Source organism: Mercenaria mercenaria, chromosome 6 (genome assembly GCF_021730395.1).
Source record: "Mercenaria mercenaria strain notata chromosome 6, MADL_Memer_1, whole genome shotgun sequence".
Classification (NCBI taxonomy): Eukaryota; Metazoa; Mollusca; class Bivalvia; order Venerida; family Veneridae; genus Mercenaria; species Mercenaria mercenaria.
The window spans coordinates 71,902,659-71,919,791 of record NC_069366.1 but is presented as its reverse complement, the minus strand read 5'-3'; the positions used below and the strand labels follow the sequence as shown (position 1 = coordinate 71,919,791).

The 17,133-nt window shown below is 34.7% G+C and overlaps 1 protein-coding gene across 5 annotated transcripts in view; it reads right to left on the bottom strand.

The window, feature by feature from the left end:
* Positions 1-2,095: 2,095 nt before the first annotated feature.
* The window catches only part of LOC128557835 (uncharacterized), a 58,926-nt gene continuing 43,888 nt past the window's right edge, over positions 2,096-17,133 (bottom strand). For 3 of the 5 annotated variants that reach the window (XM_053546297.1, XM_053546299.1, XM_053546298.1), the window contains one exon: positions 13,942-14,647. In XM_053546297.1, the coding sequence (XP_053402272.1) occupies positions 14,188-14,647 (460 nt within the window). In that variant the 3' untranslated portion in view covers positions 13,942-14,187. Of the gene's footprint in view, positions 2,802-5,474; positions 5,575-7,333; positions 7,412-8,608; positions 8,729-9,434; positions 9,565-13,941; positions 14,648-17,133 lie in introns of those variants that run through there. The other 2 variants (XM_053546300.1, XM_053546301.1) reach the window with 2 other exon arrangements.

Sequence of the window (17,133 nt, the reverse complement as noted above, 5' to 3'; positions counted from 1 at the left end):
TTGAAACTTTACAGGATGATTGGTCATGCAGAGTAGATGACCTCTAACGATTTTGGGGTCACTCTGTGAAAGGTCAAGGCCACAGGGGCCTGAACATTGAAAACCATTTCCGGTCAGTAAAATGAGAACCACTTGATCCAGAATGATGAAACTTCATAGGATGATTGGTCATGCAGAGTAGATGACCCCTAACGATTTTGGGGTCACTCTGTTAAAGGTCAAGGCCACAGGGGCCTGAACATGGAAAACCATTTCCAATCAATAACTTGAGAACCTCTCGATCCAGAATGTTGAAACTTCATAGGATGATTGTTCATACAGAGTAAATGACCCCTATTGTTTTTGGGGTCACTCCGTCAAAGGTCAAGGTCACAGGGGCCTGAACATGGAAAACCAGTTCCGATCAATAACTTGAGAACCACTTGACCCAGAATGTTGAAACTTCATAGGATGATTGAACATGCAGAGTAGATGATCCCTATTGATTTTGGAGTCAGTCAATTAAAGGTCAAGGTCACAGCGGCCTGTTCTTGTAAAATCATTTTTTGGAAATAACTTGAGAACCACTTGACCTACAATGCTGAAACTTAATAGGATGATTGGACATGCAGAGTAGATGACCCCTATTTATTTTGAGGTCACTTGATCAAAGGTCAAGGTCACAGGAGCCTGAACAGTGACTTGAGAAACACTAGGCCAAGAGTGTTGAAATTTAGCGGGATGACTGAACATGCCAAGTAGATGATCCCTATTGCAGCCAACCATCAGTGTCTCTTTGACTTTCGCTCCTGACCCCTATTGACTTCTTGCCTATAGGACTTTGCATTTGGGGAGACATGCGCTTTTTTACAAAAGCATTTTCTAGTTGAAAATTGTGATTATAAGTTGCGGTAGGGTCTGTATTAGTTTAGAAACTGTTCAGAAGCATAGGATTTCATAATAGGCTTTGGTTTTTACAGTGAAGACATGAATTGCTTAAGACGTAAGAGACATATACACCGCACGTGTGCTTTCCTTCTTGTGAACCTTGTTAGCATGCTCTAAACGCGTATTACCCCCAGTTTCCTTTATATAGGTTAGTTTCTCTACTCACTATACTTGCCGCTATTTTCAACTTGTCGACCTGGCTGTCTTGTATTTTGTGTTGCGTATGTTGCCTTGTTTGTTGTTATCTTTCTTTCCTCTTTCTCCTCACTCCCCACTATCGCCCCCAACCTTTTCCCTTGCAATTGCGCTCCCTTGTTTTTGCAGCCCCTACTGCTTAACTATGAGTATGTTTTCGTTCCAACCTTAATTGTGACTGCCAGAATCCTAAGCCGGTGCCCGATTTATGTTTTCTTTCCTGCATAGAGCTATATGTGCGCTTGTGCGTCTGTGTGTCTTGGGCGGTGCGCTACAGTGGTGTTATATCTTACCTGTCTATTTATCTATATTAGTTAGTTTCTGTGGTTATGTGTGTTTGTCTTTGGTACATGAATGTCTGCGCTACAGTGGTTTAAGTTGTAGTATAACTGTGTTTAAGGAACGAAGCTTCCCTTTGCATATTTATCCTTGTTCTACTTTTCCCGTCAACCCCTCCCCAACCCACTTTCTGCCTCTCTACCCATTCCTTCTACTCTATCTATATTTTGCATAAGTTTAAAATATAGATCTACTTGTTGGATTTTAGAAGCAACCCGTCTGTAATATTTTCCCATTACAGGTTCTTTTTGTTATGGGCCTACATTGCAACTGCCTGACTCTAAGGCTGTATTTGTGGTGTTCTGTGCTTCCGAGAAGTCTACCCTTATCTATTATATTTTTAAGTGTTTTGAGAAACTCCTCACTGCGTACATTTTCCGCTGTCCGTTTTAAACAGTCCATGGTCGATGTAAGTTGAAAATCTTTGTTATAGGGCAAGGTACTACAATGTTATTATTTTCTATTTTCGTCTTCATTGGGCTTCTGTTTAGTAATCCATAAACATTTTAATTAATGTATAGTAAAAGATAAAAAATAAAAAAATCAGTTGAATTATATCCCTTTTATATCTATGCTACATATGGAGTGATGTATATTTCTTATCACTATATCTTTTTAATAACAACACTTCAGATGCTAATAACTAATAGTCACGTTTATTTACAATAAAGTATACATAGATTTGTTTTAAATGTATTTAAATTTGCGCGTATTTTAAAAAGATTCAAAATTTGATTTTCATATTTTGAAAATAGGCCTGTGTGCCTTAAATGCAGCTCCAGTCTTTGCCTGTGCTCTGGTAGTCATGACAACTTAGATAACAATCTGGATAATGAAGTTTATAAACTGTAAGCATAAGAAAGCCATCGTTTGATGTAGGTTACGTTGTCAGTGGAACGTAGCTATGTTCGTCTACACGCTGACTTACTAGTTCGTCGTAATTGGTGTCTACGTAATCATGAACCGTAACCGAGACAGTGCGAACACTCGGTTCGTTTACGAAATGATGATCCGCTACAGAGTTAGTGTGAACACTCGGTTCGGTTACGTAATCGATGTCAGCGTTACCCACGTTCAAACCATGAACGTTACTCTGTAAAATTCCGCTTAAATTTTCGTCAGCGTGTGCCGCGGTACTTCTTGGGATTTGACTCTGTAACAGCTCACATAATAAGATATTGTCTTTGTTAGCCTTTGCTGCAACACGACTTGGGAGTTCACTCTCTAATGATGTATTTAAGTTGTCATCATCGTTTCGCACTGTGTGGTTAGGACCGTCACTCTTTGAACTTTTGTAAAGGCTATTCTTGAGACTAATCTCATGTTGTAACCGCTTCTTTCTATAATTTATTAAAAGGATAATAAGTAACAATACATTGTCTCTAGAAAATGATAACCTTTACAAAGTATAATAATGTTAAAAATATGATTCAAAATACAGCTAATGTGTAACCAAAATGGGTTTTCACGAATCACTATAAGCAAACTAAGATTTATTGATCCATTTGTCCAAAATAAAGAAGTTCATGGCCGTAGGAACAGGTGTGTTTGTGTGTGCGTGGGGGAGGGAGGAGGAGGGGGTAATTACCTTTTGGTAATCATCTCAGCAATTTTTTTGACTGCGAGTCAATTTTAGGTGTGACCTGCAGTTTTGTAACTGTCTGAAATGGGCCTACCACACACCGTGCCAAATATGCAGCTTTAGCCCATCTAAGAAAACAAAACAAGAACCAAAATAAAAGCATTGTTTCTTTGATCTGGGTCAGTCTCTAGATCTGTTTGACTGACTTTCGAAATGTGTGCCCCCTCCACTCTAAAAATGCTTCCTACGTGCCTGAAGTTTCAGTATAATAACTCATAAGCTGAGTCTTTTACATTTGCGATGTCAGTTATCGTTTGAGAAGATTTCCCGTTATGTTGGAATATTTCGTTAAAAGGTAAGAATGAGGAATTTAAACGGTATTGTGGATTATGCCGTTTAAAAGGTGCATTCCTTCCCTAAACCCGTTACCCCCTCATTATTAGTTTAGTCATATCTTCCATATTGCTGATATTTCATTTATTTAATTTCTTGTGTGACATTTTTCTACGTTGAAAAACTATATAATATAATCATAGTTACATGTATGTACATTACTTAAAGTTTGTTAACCCTTATTCTAACCTTACTCAGTATATTGTACATTCACATCTATGGAACGTCTATACTGCCTTGACATGATAATTATTAGTTTGTCATGTGCATTTTCCAATATTTTCGGTGCAAAACATAATTTGCTACGTAGATAAAGCTGTTTGTTATGTACATTTACTAGTTTGTCTAGCACATTCGCGAGTTTGTGCTGTACAATTAATAGATCGTTATGTGCTTTTTCGAATATATTCGGTGCAAATCATAATTTGTTATGTAGATAATAAAAGCAGTTTGTTAAGCACATCTATTAGTTTGTGTAGTACATTTCTTAGTTTGTGTTGTGCATTTTCAAGTTTGTTCTGTACAATTAATAGTTTTGTGCAATTTCCAATATAGTCTGTGCAAACCATAATTTGTTATGTAGATCGTTTAAGAGCAGTTTGTTATGTACATTTACTAGTTTGTGCAGTACGTTCGCTAGTTTGTGCTGTACAATTAATAGTTCGTTATGTGTTTTTTCTTAAATATTCGGTTCAAATTAAAATTTGTTATGCAGATAAAGCAGTTTGTTTTGTATATTTACTAGTTTGTCGAGTATATTCGCTAGTTTGTTCTGTGCTTTTCCAATATATTCGGTGTAAATCATAATTTGTTATGTGGATAAAGCAGTTTGTGCTGTGCATTTTCTAGTTTGTTGTGTAAAATTAATAGTTTGCTATGTGCAGTTTCCAATATATTCAGTACAAATCAAAATTTGTTGTGTAGAAAAATCAGTTTATTATGTACATTTACTAGTTTGTGCAGTACGTTTCATAGTTTGTGCTGTGCATTTACTAGTTTGTTCTGTACAATTGAACGAAATAGCGAATTTACTGCGCAAACTAGTAAATGTACAAAACAAACTGGTTTATCTGCATAACAAATTATGATCTGTACTGAATATTTGGAAAATGCACATGGCGAACTGTTATTTGCACGGCACAAACTAGCGAATGTACTTCAAAAACGAGTAAATGTACATAAAATTTTTTTACCTACATAACATTATTATGATTTGTATCGAATATATTGGACAATGCACATGACGAACTAGTAATTGTACAGCACAAACTACCGAATGTACTGCACAAACCAGTAAATGTATATAACAAACTGGTAAATCTACATAACAAATTATGATTTGTACAGGACAAACTGGTAAATGTACATAGCAAACTGCTTTATCTACAAGTCAAATTATGATTTGTACCGAATATATTGGGAAAAAAACATGACGAACTATTAATTGGACAGCACAAACTAGTAAACGTATACAACAAACTGCTTCATCTACATAACAAATTATGATTTGTACAGAATATATTGGGAAAAAAACACATAACGAATTATCAAATATAAAGCACAGACTAGCGAATTTACTAGACAAACTAGTAATTTTACATAACAAATTGATTTCTCTACATCACTTAGGATTTGTACTGAATATATTGGAAAAAGCACATAACGAACTATAAATTGTACAGCACAAACTAACGAATGTACTGGACAAACTAGTAAATATACATAACAAACTGCTTTATCTACATAATAAATTATGAATTGTACCGACAATATTGGAAAAAAGCACATGACAAACTAATGATTATCATGCTAAGGCAATCTTGGCGTTCCATACACATCCAGTAGGAGCGATTTAATGTTGGCGTTTATATCTGTTCAACTAAAATCCACTTTGGTACAGTGACTGTAAATTAATATCTTAATTCTGATTAAGATGTCTATGTATGAAAAATTGTATAAGTTAAAATACCAATATTGTGATCTATCGGTAGACTATGTAAAGTAAGGAAATGAAATAATTATGTCTGAAAAACAAAACCTCCGGATCAATACGATGACTCCTGCAACAATAGCTACAATAACAATGACACCCGCTTGAATCGACGTGTAAATTTCTGCTGGAAAACAAAGTGTCCTGTCTGAAAAGAAACATCAACACTAATATAACTTAAATACATGTTAGTGAAGGCTTATCAGTAGGATTAAACATTTAGTTATCAAGTCATTTGAAAAGGCAATTTATTTTCAAAATTTGAAAGTAGGTTGGTGTGTACATACGTGTTTATCTGAGGTCGATTGTGAAGCAAGTCCTATAACTTATACTTATTACTCTCATCACTTCATTTCAGGTGTTGGAGCCCCCGTGGCCGAGTGGTTAAGGTTGCTGACTTCAAATCACTTGCCCCTCATCGGTATGGGTTTGAGCCTCACTTGGGTCGTAGAATGCTTTATGTGAGGATGCCATCCAGCTGGCTTACGAAAGGTCGATGGTTCTACCTATGCAGGTGCCCGCTCGTGATGAAATAATACACAGAGGGCCACCTGAGGTCTTTCTCAACAATAAATCCTAGAGAATCGGCGTATGATCAATAATTGTGTCGGTAGGACATTAAGGTATTAGATCACTAATAGTAATGTTTACAAAATGGCCTTTGCTTGGTATATTCTGAAAGGTAACCGTGTTTTGCACTATTTTGCAATTTTTAAACAACTTTTACCGTGCCGTTTTTTATAAATTTTGTATAACTTATGGAATCTCCTCAAGCTGAAGTAGAGACAAGTTTCAAAGTGATAGCCACTATCCAAAACGTTTGCAGAGAACTCATTTTATCATTAATTTTAATAAAAGAAACATCAAACTATTGGTAAACAATTATAAAACACAAAATAAAAATGTCAATATCATTTTTTCTATGGTGCCTCAAGTAAACAGATTTAATGGGACAGAATTCACACTTCAACATTGAAAAAATAAGGTCGAATGCCGTGTTTCAGTTTTGAATTTTGCTTACTCCATTTGAAAATAACCTTAGTGCAGACGTAAAACCTACCTAAATTTCTTCCACAATAAATAAACTAAGAGTGAAAGCAAAATAGAGAACTTTCACCGCGTTTAACTCAATATTTTTAAAGATGTGTAACCCTACCCCTTCTGTTTTAGTAGTAAATTAACTTTGAACACCAAGAAATCGCTTATAAGATTAATCTTTTTCCATTTTTGTACAAGAAATCAATAATAAGTCTTGAAAGAAGTAAAAACTTACTCGAAAAAAAGGAAAATAAGGAAAAAAAATTTGGTCCCAGTAGGGCTTGAACCTACGCCCCCCTAAGAATTGCAGTAAAAGTAGGTTTATTGTAGGAATTGAATACTCTTCAAAAAGGAGGTTCTCTATTAGTGACCTAATACCTTAAACCCAACAGAATGGATCATTTCAGGTGTTACACAAGGTATGTGAGAAGAATAACTAGTTTCCCTTTAAATACTGAGTGTCACTCAACAGAGCTACTGGTTCGATTTTTCACGGCTTTTATACTTATATTTATTTACTATTACAGTGTAAACATAATGCAGTGTCACGTGTTTTTATTTATGAAATATCTTAACATGACAGAAAAATTCTACAAATTTCAAGCTTATATTTTTTATTCAGAATCATGGCAGGTACTTACGTTGTTAGTGAGTTTAATCAAATTCATTCAAGGGCTATTACTTATCTAAGGTTTGGTTTACATTTCTGTATTCCTGATACTGGCTTTATTCTAACTTATCCAGAAAAGATACTCTTCAACATGATCTTAGGGGTTTGACACAGATAACAATATCGTCAGACCGTTTTCATTATCAAACTGTTTTGTGTAAATACTGATACTTTCAAACAGGACTAACTTTAAATATACATTGATAGAGCAGTTCCGTGACAACATTGTTCTTTTCAGTTGTTGACATTACATCAGTAGTCTCTAGTGTGGAGGTTACTGTGAAAACCAAAGTATTCAGTAAAGTCTGCACGTTTAAATCAAACTTAGTATACGAGTACTGGGGAGCATTTTATTAAAATTCAAATTTGTGATTTGATTAGTAACGTGGTGGCAAAAGCTCTAAAATACTTGTTTAAATTGTAATGATGAGGTTCAAGATGAATACTCGGGAAAGAAATTGGAATATAGGCGTATGATGTCCGATGACAAGTACCTCGTTCTTATTGTTAATCATTTTGAGCTCAAGATTCGAATCAAAGCAATCTTTATTTTAGAAATAATCTATAGCAAAAGAGTGCTTTATCACTATTTATGCACGATGGGCGGTTATACGTCGGGCGTTATAATTGCACGAGGGCGCAGCCCGAGTGAAACTCTTTGTACGACGTATTACCGCCCGAGTGTATAAATAGTGTTAAAACACTCTTTTGCTGTAAATTATTTCGATTCGACTATGCCCTTAATCTTAAATAGCAGATGAAATATAGACGCGCTCTCTTTCTTAGTCGCAGCAAAAAACTTTGACGTCACTGCACGTTAACCTGACGCCATTCTAGCATAAGAGTGTTTTAACAGAGAAATGCACATTAGAATTGGTCAATTACAGCACTTTAGATAATGTGTTATTAAAGTCCTGGTATGTAATAATGCATCTGGTAAGAACAAATGCAGGCCTTTTAAATGCATGAAATCATTTTAATAATGGATGGAGACAAAAAAAATGAAAAAGTGTCTTTTTTTTCAATTGTATAATAACTGCCACAAAGTTTAATTCAGGCATCTGTGAATACTCAGGCAATACTTCTCACATGCAGTACATTCTTAAAATGGGACAAATAGAGTCACTGCAATGCATCCAAGAAAAGGAAATGCACGTACCGAAAATCTGACCAAATTATCAAACTTTTTCAACACTCAGATGTATGTACCAGGTATAGCTTACCAGCTACATTTTTATAATATAATATAATATAATATAATATAATATAATATAATATAATATAATATAATATAATATAATATAATGAACTTGTCCATCTGTGTAGGCTGATTATGTTTTACACTGGTCGCAAATGCAGAATCAATCGTGTCAATCATGAGTAGGGCTAAAGAACATGCTGATATTAGTATTTATTGAGTTGTAGCAAATACAATTTTCTTTATACAAGTAGAAATAGATGGAGTTCTTTTTACTTTCATTCCGAGTGGTTGGTTCAGTTAACTCTTCTATCGTGTCAGTCGATATTATCAAGGTAATGTTTGGAACCGCAATATGAGTTGCAGTTGTCTTTGGTGTAACAGTTGTCGTTTCTACTGTAATATAAAAACAGGAAGCAGAGCATGGTTTAAGTTGACAATGTAACAAATTTGAGGGAAAACAACGCACTTTCCTAGCTGCGAAAAGGTTCATTCAGGTTCACCAAATGGATGTCCACCCGGGCTAGAATTGCCAGAATACATTGTGTATCTGAGTTAGAAATATTGTCAAAATATATTTTACACCGGAGTTAGAATTTTTTTCAGAATACATTTAACACCTGAGTTAAAATCGTCAGAACACATTGTATTCCTTAGACAGAATTGAATACATTGTACACCTGACACGGAATTGTCAGAATACATTGTAGAACTGAGTAAGAATTGTTAAAATACATTGAACATCTGAGTTAGAACCATTGTTAAAATACATTTTACACCTGAGTTAGAGTTATTTAAGAATACATTTTACACCTGAGTTAGAATCGTCAGATTATATTGTACACCTGAGACAGAATTGTCAGAATACATTGTAGAATTGAGTTTTTCGTTCAGATTCGTATTATTATATCTCTCGGGCTCCGCCCTCGTGATATAATTCCTTCTTATTTGAATTCGAAACAATTATTTTATTCATCATTGAATGAGATATATTATTTCCTAATTAAACACACTGTCGTTCAGTAGCCAAAACTATTTGTAGAAGTCAAAATATCTCTGTTAAATTAAATATTATTACTTTTATGTTACAATGCATACTTACTACTTATATCATATACTGACATGCTTTTTAAGCCCCCACAGAATTCATTCCTCAGTCCTGCGCATACAAATGTACAATCTGTTCGTTTGGAATGACTTCGGATAGTATGGCCACATTTACAATATATACCCTGAAAAAAGTAGGCCTAGCTGTCTTGTAATTATTGTTACCCAAGACTGATCTTTGATACCCCACCAAGCTTGATTACAGTTGTTAACTGAAGCGTTACGCTTACAAAATTATGAGTCGAACTTCCGCTTTATGATTCAATTTATTCAAACAACTATACTATTATGTATTCTAGTTTAAACATATTTCTATTCCGAAAAGCATGAAATATATAATTACAATACAACATTATGTATTTTTCATTGCACATCTTCACAGACATTGGTAGCGAGTGTTGGACAGTTCAGTATATTTTTTGTTTATTTTATTATTCTGTTTTAGTTATAACTACTTTTAATTTTCTAATTACGTATAAAACCTTTGCAGAGAAAAGCAGATGCAGCCATGATATAAATACAAAGATGAATGTAATTTTAACTTGTAATTTTTCAAAATCACTGCCTTCTGCAATGCTTTTCAGATTGGTATCTAGTAAACTCTCTTGATTTATACTAAAATACAATAACACAGCTATTTCTTCATTAAATTATCAGCACTAATTCACATGTGTACCAGCATATCTGTACATTAACGTCTTGCAAACGTTAATACAGTACGTGCCATGGTTTTCTCGCGTCATCTCTGTCGTGATGTTTTTTCCAAATGTGCTCATTACGTAACATCCTACGTAACCAAATGGCTGTTTAGCTGTATTGAAAATAATATTTTAAGAAAGCCAACGATTTACAAACCACATTCTGCATGCCTACTTTTAACAGATGCCACCATTTCTTATTTGTATTTCAAAAATTTTCAGGGAACCTTAGCCCCCTATCAAATTTAGACCTTAAAATGAACCAGAGGCCACCATTTCATGCCTGTTTTCAAAAATTTCTAGGGGACAGAACCCATTGAATAGCTTAATACAGTATGAGTTTGCCGTACAACTTAACAATTGGAAGTTTATATATATATATACACACAATAGAATATTACCAAAGGACATTTAAATATGAATGTGTCTCAACTTACACAATTAATTCATATATGTTTTTAATAAAATTAGAGATATTTGATGATGATGTTCCACATTGAAGTGAATGTCTAAATATAAAATAGTTTGAAAGATACTCACTGTTAAACTTTAATATAGATTGTTTTAATCGATTGCATTTTTAAAAATGAATTACTTACATTGCACCACCTCATAAAACATCAAACATAATACCAAACTCAGATTATTCCAAAACTTCACCATGATTTCTATTGTTTGAATAATTTTCGATATGCAAGTGAAAAAAAAAACAGTCATATTTCCTTCGATTTGTAATCAATCAAAAAACTATATTTCCTAAGTAACTGTTAATGACAAAATAAGGCAAACTTAAATTGAGTGTTATTTTTTCCGGCCTTGTATGTTTCAGTTTCATAATTTGGAAAACTCTTGTGGACTGATTCCATGAAATTGAGTTGACCATATATGCTATACTGCTTTTTAAGCTTCAAAAGGATGTTGCTGTAAATTTTATTAAGTGGTTGAATCCTTCCATTAAGCAGAGTATTCATCAGTGGCACTCGTAAAGCATAGACTCCGGCTTAATGGTAAGGCTTGGTCTCCGGCTCAGTGTTGCTTTCAGAGTATTCATAAGTGGCACTCGTAAGGCCTGGTCTCCGGCTCAGTGTTGCTTTCAGAGTATTCATCAGTGGCACTCGTAAGGCCTGGTCTCTGGCTCAGTGTTGCTTTCAAGATAATGGAGTCCATTCAATTGAAATGTTAAATAGCTGCGTTTTTTCCGTCAGTCGATTCTAGAGGGCTTGAAGCATGCGTCTCGTGTCATGATAAATCTGTGTTGATACTTTTTCATTTGGCCTCTGTACTGTAACTCGAATAATTCAGAAAGTATGACTTAGACTTACACGGAAATTAATTTCACATGAGTATCACCAAAGTTCAATGATTAAAACAATTCGTCATGCATAAGTAATAGTATAACATATTATCGTTTTGTTGAATCCGACATTCGTCTGAATCAACAAATACCATGACGTAGATACTTGCTCATAAAGGAAAAACATTCCGTTAGCTTACTTTTTTGAAAGCTGGTGATGAATCACACTTGTATATTGTATGTATGTATGTATACACGTGTAATTATTATTATTGTTATTATTATTATTATTATTATTATTATTGTTATTATTATTATTATTATTGTACCAGATTTATATGGCGCCCTTTTCAAGATAAACACGTTCAAAGGCGCCAAATTCATCCTCTACTTGAACAGACACAGAGCAATCTGACCAGAGGGAAATAGTGAGACAAAGCACTCAGAACACACACACAGAGAGAGAGAGAGAGAGAGAGAGAGAGAGAGAGAGAGAGAGAGAGAGAGAGAGAGAGAGAGAGAGAGAGAGAGGGGGGAGAGAGAGAGAGAGAGAACGAATAAATAAAGAAACACAGTGGAACACCGCCTTGGAGCGGTCAGTGTCAGAAACACCACTGGGGAGCTTAAACTGGTTTTTGGTGCGCACCCGTACTGGTTTTTCCCGGTAGCGGACTAGAGATTGGTTACAATAAGCTTAAAGCTTTCATCACAATCGAGCTAAAACAAATTAATATAAACTAAGAAAAAAATTTAAAAACTGCTTATCATAGAGTCCTCCCCCTCTTCCGTCAGACACAATCAAAGAGGGAAGCGTATTGTCCAACTGTAAACGGGTTGAACACTAAACATTCGGTTTGTCTCAAAACAGTTTGGTCGTAACCTCTTCTTATGAAACATTAAAGATTTTACTAAATGGAATAGGAAAACTACCATAACCAAAGATCTTACGAAGTTTGTAAACCACATCCCCATAAGAAACGGGTTTAGAAATACCTTCTCGCAGAAGTATCTTTAGATTGCTATTGTATTTTAAAACTAAATCAGAATTACGATAGTAAAATTAAGCAAACTATTTACGTAATTTGTAATTACGGCAGCCTTGTCGAACAAGTTTATTTGTATTGATTGCGTTCATTGAAATCCTTTACATGACTACACGCTCTAGCAAACCGAATGAATTGAGAAATATATACCCCGTAAGATGCAGCCTGAGGTACATCCCCATCATGACGATGTGACGTCATACAAAAGTTAAGCCAGTATACCGGGTCTAATAACAAAAATTGATAATTGAAAATTGTGATTATAAGTTGCGGTAGGGTCTGTATTAGTTTAGAAACTGTTCAGAAGCATAGGATTTCATAATAGACTTTGATTTTTACAGTGAAAGCATGAATTGCTTAAGACGTAAGAGACATATACACCGCACGTGTGCTTTCCTTCTTGTGAACCTTGTTAGCATGCTCTAAACGCGTATTACCCCCAGTTTCCTTTATATAGGTTAGTTTCTCTACTCACTATACTTGCCGCTATTTTCAACTTGTCGACCTGGCTGTCTTGTATTTTGTGTTGCGTATGTTGTCTTGTTTTTTGTTATCGTTTCTTTCCTCTTTCTCCTCACTCCCCCCTATCGCCCCAACCTTTTCCCTTGCAATTGCGCTCCCTTGTTTTTGCAGCCCCTACTCCTTAACTATGAGTATGTTTTCGTGCCAACCTTAATTGTGGCATCCAGAATCCTAAGCCGGTGCCCGATTTCTGTTTTCTTTCCTGCGTAGAGCTATATGTGTGCTTGTGCGTCTGTGTGTCTTGGGCGGTGCGCTACAGTGGTTTTATATCTTACTTGTCTATTTATCTATATTAGTGAGTTTCTGTGGTTATGTGTGTTTGTCTTTGGTACATGAATGTCTGCGCTACAGTGGTTTAAGTTGTAGTATAACTGTGTTTAAGGAAGGAAGCTTCCCTTTGCATATTTATCCTTGTTCTACTTTTCCCGTCAACCCCTCCCCAACCCACTTTCTGCCTCTTACCCATTCCTTCTACTCTATCTATATTTTGCATAAGTTTAAAATGTAGATCTACTTGTTGGATTTTAGAAGCCTGTAATATTTTCCCATTACAGCTTCTTTTTGTTGTGGGCCTACATTGCAACTGCCTGACTCTGAGGCGGTATTTGTGGTGGTCTGTGCTTCCAAGAAATCTACCCTTATCTATTATATTTTTAAGTGTTTTGAGAAACTCCTCACTGCGTAAATTTTCCGCTGTCCGTTTTAAACAGTCCACGTCGGTGTAAGTTGAAAATCTCTGTTATAAGGCAAGGTACTACACTGTTATTATTTTTTATTTTCATCTTCATTAGGCTTCTGTTTAGTAATCCATAAACTTTTTAATTAATGTAAAGTGAAAGAAAATAGTAAAAGAATCAGTTGAATTATATCTCTTTTATATTTATGCTACATATGGAGTGATGTATATTTCTTATCACTATATCTTTTTGATAACAACACTTCAGATGCTAATAACTAATAGTCACGTTTATTTACAATAAAGTATACATAGATTTGTTTTAAATGTATTTAGATTTGCGTGTATTTTAAAAAGATTCAAAACTTGATTTTCATATTTTGAAAATAGGCCTGTGTGTCTTAAATGCAGCTCCAGTCTTTGCCTGTGCTGTGGTAGTCATGACAACTTAGATAACAATCTGGATAATGAAGTTTATAAACTGTAAGCATAAGAAAGCCATCGTTTGATGTAGGTTACGTTGTCAGTGGAACGTAGCTATGTTCATCTACACGCTGACTTACTAGTTCGTCGTAATTGGTGTCTACGTAATTATGAACCGTAACCGAGACAGTGCGAACACCCGGTTCGTTTACGAAATCATGAACCGCTACAGAGTTAGTGTGAACACTCGGTTCGGTTACGTAATCGATGTCAGCGTTACCCACGTTCAAACCATAAACGTTACTCTGTAAAATTCCGCTTAAATTTTCGTCAGCGTGTGCCGCGGTACTTCTTGGGATTTGACTCTGTAACAGCTCACTTAATAATATATTGTCGTTGTTAGCCTTTGCTGTAACACGACTTGGGAGTTCACTCTCTAATGATGTATTTAAGTTGTCATCATCTTTTCCCACTGTGCGGTTAGGACCGTCACTCTTTGAACTTTTGTAAAGGCTATTCTTGAGACTAATCTCATGTTGTAACCGCTTCTTTCTATAATTTATTAATAGAATAATAAGTAACAATACATTGTCTCTAGAAAATGATAACCTTTACAAAGTATAATAATGTTAAAAATATGATCCAAAATACAGCTAATGTGTAACCAAAATGTGTTTTCACGAATCACTCTAAGCAAACTAAGATTTATTGATCCATTTGTCCAAAATAAAGAAGTTCATGGCCGTAGGAACAGGTGTGTTTGTGTGTGCGTGGGGTGGGTGGGGGGGGGGGGGGGGGGGAGAGGGTTATTACCTTTTGGTAATCATCTTATCAGTTTGTTTGACTGCGAGCCAATTTTAGGTGTGACCTGCAGTTTTGTAACTGTCTTTGATGGGCCTACCACACACCGTGCCAAATATGCAGCTTTAGCCCATCTAAGAAAACAAAACAAGAACCAAGATAAAAGTATTGTTTCTTTGATCTGGGTCAGTCTCTAGATCTGGTTGACTGATTTTCGAAATGTGTGCCCCCCTCCACTCTAAAAATGCTTCCTACGTGCCTGAAGTTTCAGTATAATAACTCAATAGCTGAGTCTTTTACATTTGCGATGCCAGTTATCGTTTGAGAAGATTTCCCGTTATGTTGGAATATTTCGTTAAAAGGTAAGAATGAGGAATTTAAACGGTATTGTGGATTATGCCGTTTAAAATAAAAGGTGCATTCCTTCTCTAAACCCGTTACCCCCTCATTATTAGTTTAGTCATATCTTCCATATTGCTAATATTTCATTTATTTAATTTCTTGTGTGACATTTTTCGACTTTGAAAAACTATATAATATAATCATAGTTACATGTATGTACATTATTTAAAGTTTGTTAACCCCCATCTAACCTTACTCAGTATATTGTACATTCACATCTATGGAACGTCTATACTGCCTTGACATGATAATTATTAGTTTGTCATATGCATTTTCCAATATTTTCGGTGCAAATCATAATTTGCTACGTAGATAAAGCTGTTTGTTATGTACATTTACTAGTTTGTCTAGCACATCCGCGAGTTTGTGCTGTACAATTAATGGATCGTTATGTGCTTTTTCGAATATATTCGGTGCAAATCATAATTTGTTATGTAGATAATAAAAGAAGTTTGTTAAGCACATCTATAAGTTTGTGTAGTACATTTCTTAGTTTGTGTTGTGCATTTTCAAGTTTGTTCTGTACAGTTAATAGTTTTGTGCAATTTCCAGTATAGTCTGTGCAAACCGTAATTTGTTATGTAGACCGTTTAAGAGCTGTTTGTTATGTACATTTACTAGTTTGTGCAGTACGTTCGCTAGTTTGTGCTGTACAATTAATAGTTCGTTATGTGCTTTTTCTTAAATATTCGGTTCAAATCAAAATTTGTTATGCAGATAAAGCAGTTTGTTTTGTAAATTTACTAGTTTGTCGAGTATATTCGCTAGCTTGTTCTGTACAATTAATAGTTCGTTATGTGCTTTTTCCAATATATTCGATGTAAATCATAATTTGTTATGTGGATAAAGCATTTTGTTATGTACATTTACTAGTTTGCAGTACATTCGCTAGTTTGTGCTGTGCATTTTCTAGTTTGTTGTGTAAAATTAATAGTTTGCTATGTGCAGTTTCCAATATATTCAGTACAAATCAAAATTTGTTGTGTAGAAAAATCAGTTTATTATGTACATTTAGTAGTTTGTGCAGTACGTTTCATAGTTTGTGCTGTGCATTTACTAGTTTGTTCTGTACAATTGAACGCAATAGCGAATGTACTGCGCAAACTAGTAAATGTACAAAACAAACTGGTTTATCTGCATAACAATTATGATCTGTACTGAATATTTGGAAAATGCACATGGTGAACTGTTATTTGCACGCCACAAACTAGCGAATGTACTGCAAAAACGAGTAAATGTACATAAAAATCGTTTACCTACATAACATTATTATGATTTGTATCGAATATATTGGACAATGCACATGACGAACTAGTAATTGTACAGCACAAACTACCGAATGTACTGCACAAACCAGTAAATGTATATAACAAACTGGTAAATCTACATAACAAATTATGATTTGTACAGGACAAACTGGTAAATGTACATAGCAAACTGCTTTATGTACAAGTAAAATTATGATTTGTACCGAAAATATTGGAAAAAAACATGACGAACTATTAACTGGACAGCACAAACTAGTAAACGTATACAACAAACTGCTTCATCTACATAACAAATTATGATTTGTATAGAATATATTGGGGAAAAACACATAACGAATTATCAAATATAAATCACAGACTAGCGAATTTACTAGACAAACTAGTAAATTTACATAACAAATTTATTTGTCTACATCACTTAGGATTTGTACTGAATATATTGGATATTGGAAAAAGCACATAACGAACTATAAATGTACACAAACTAACGAATTACAGGACAAACTAGCAAATACATAACAAACTGCTTTATCTACATGATAAATTAGATTGTACGACAATATTGAA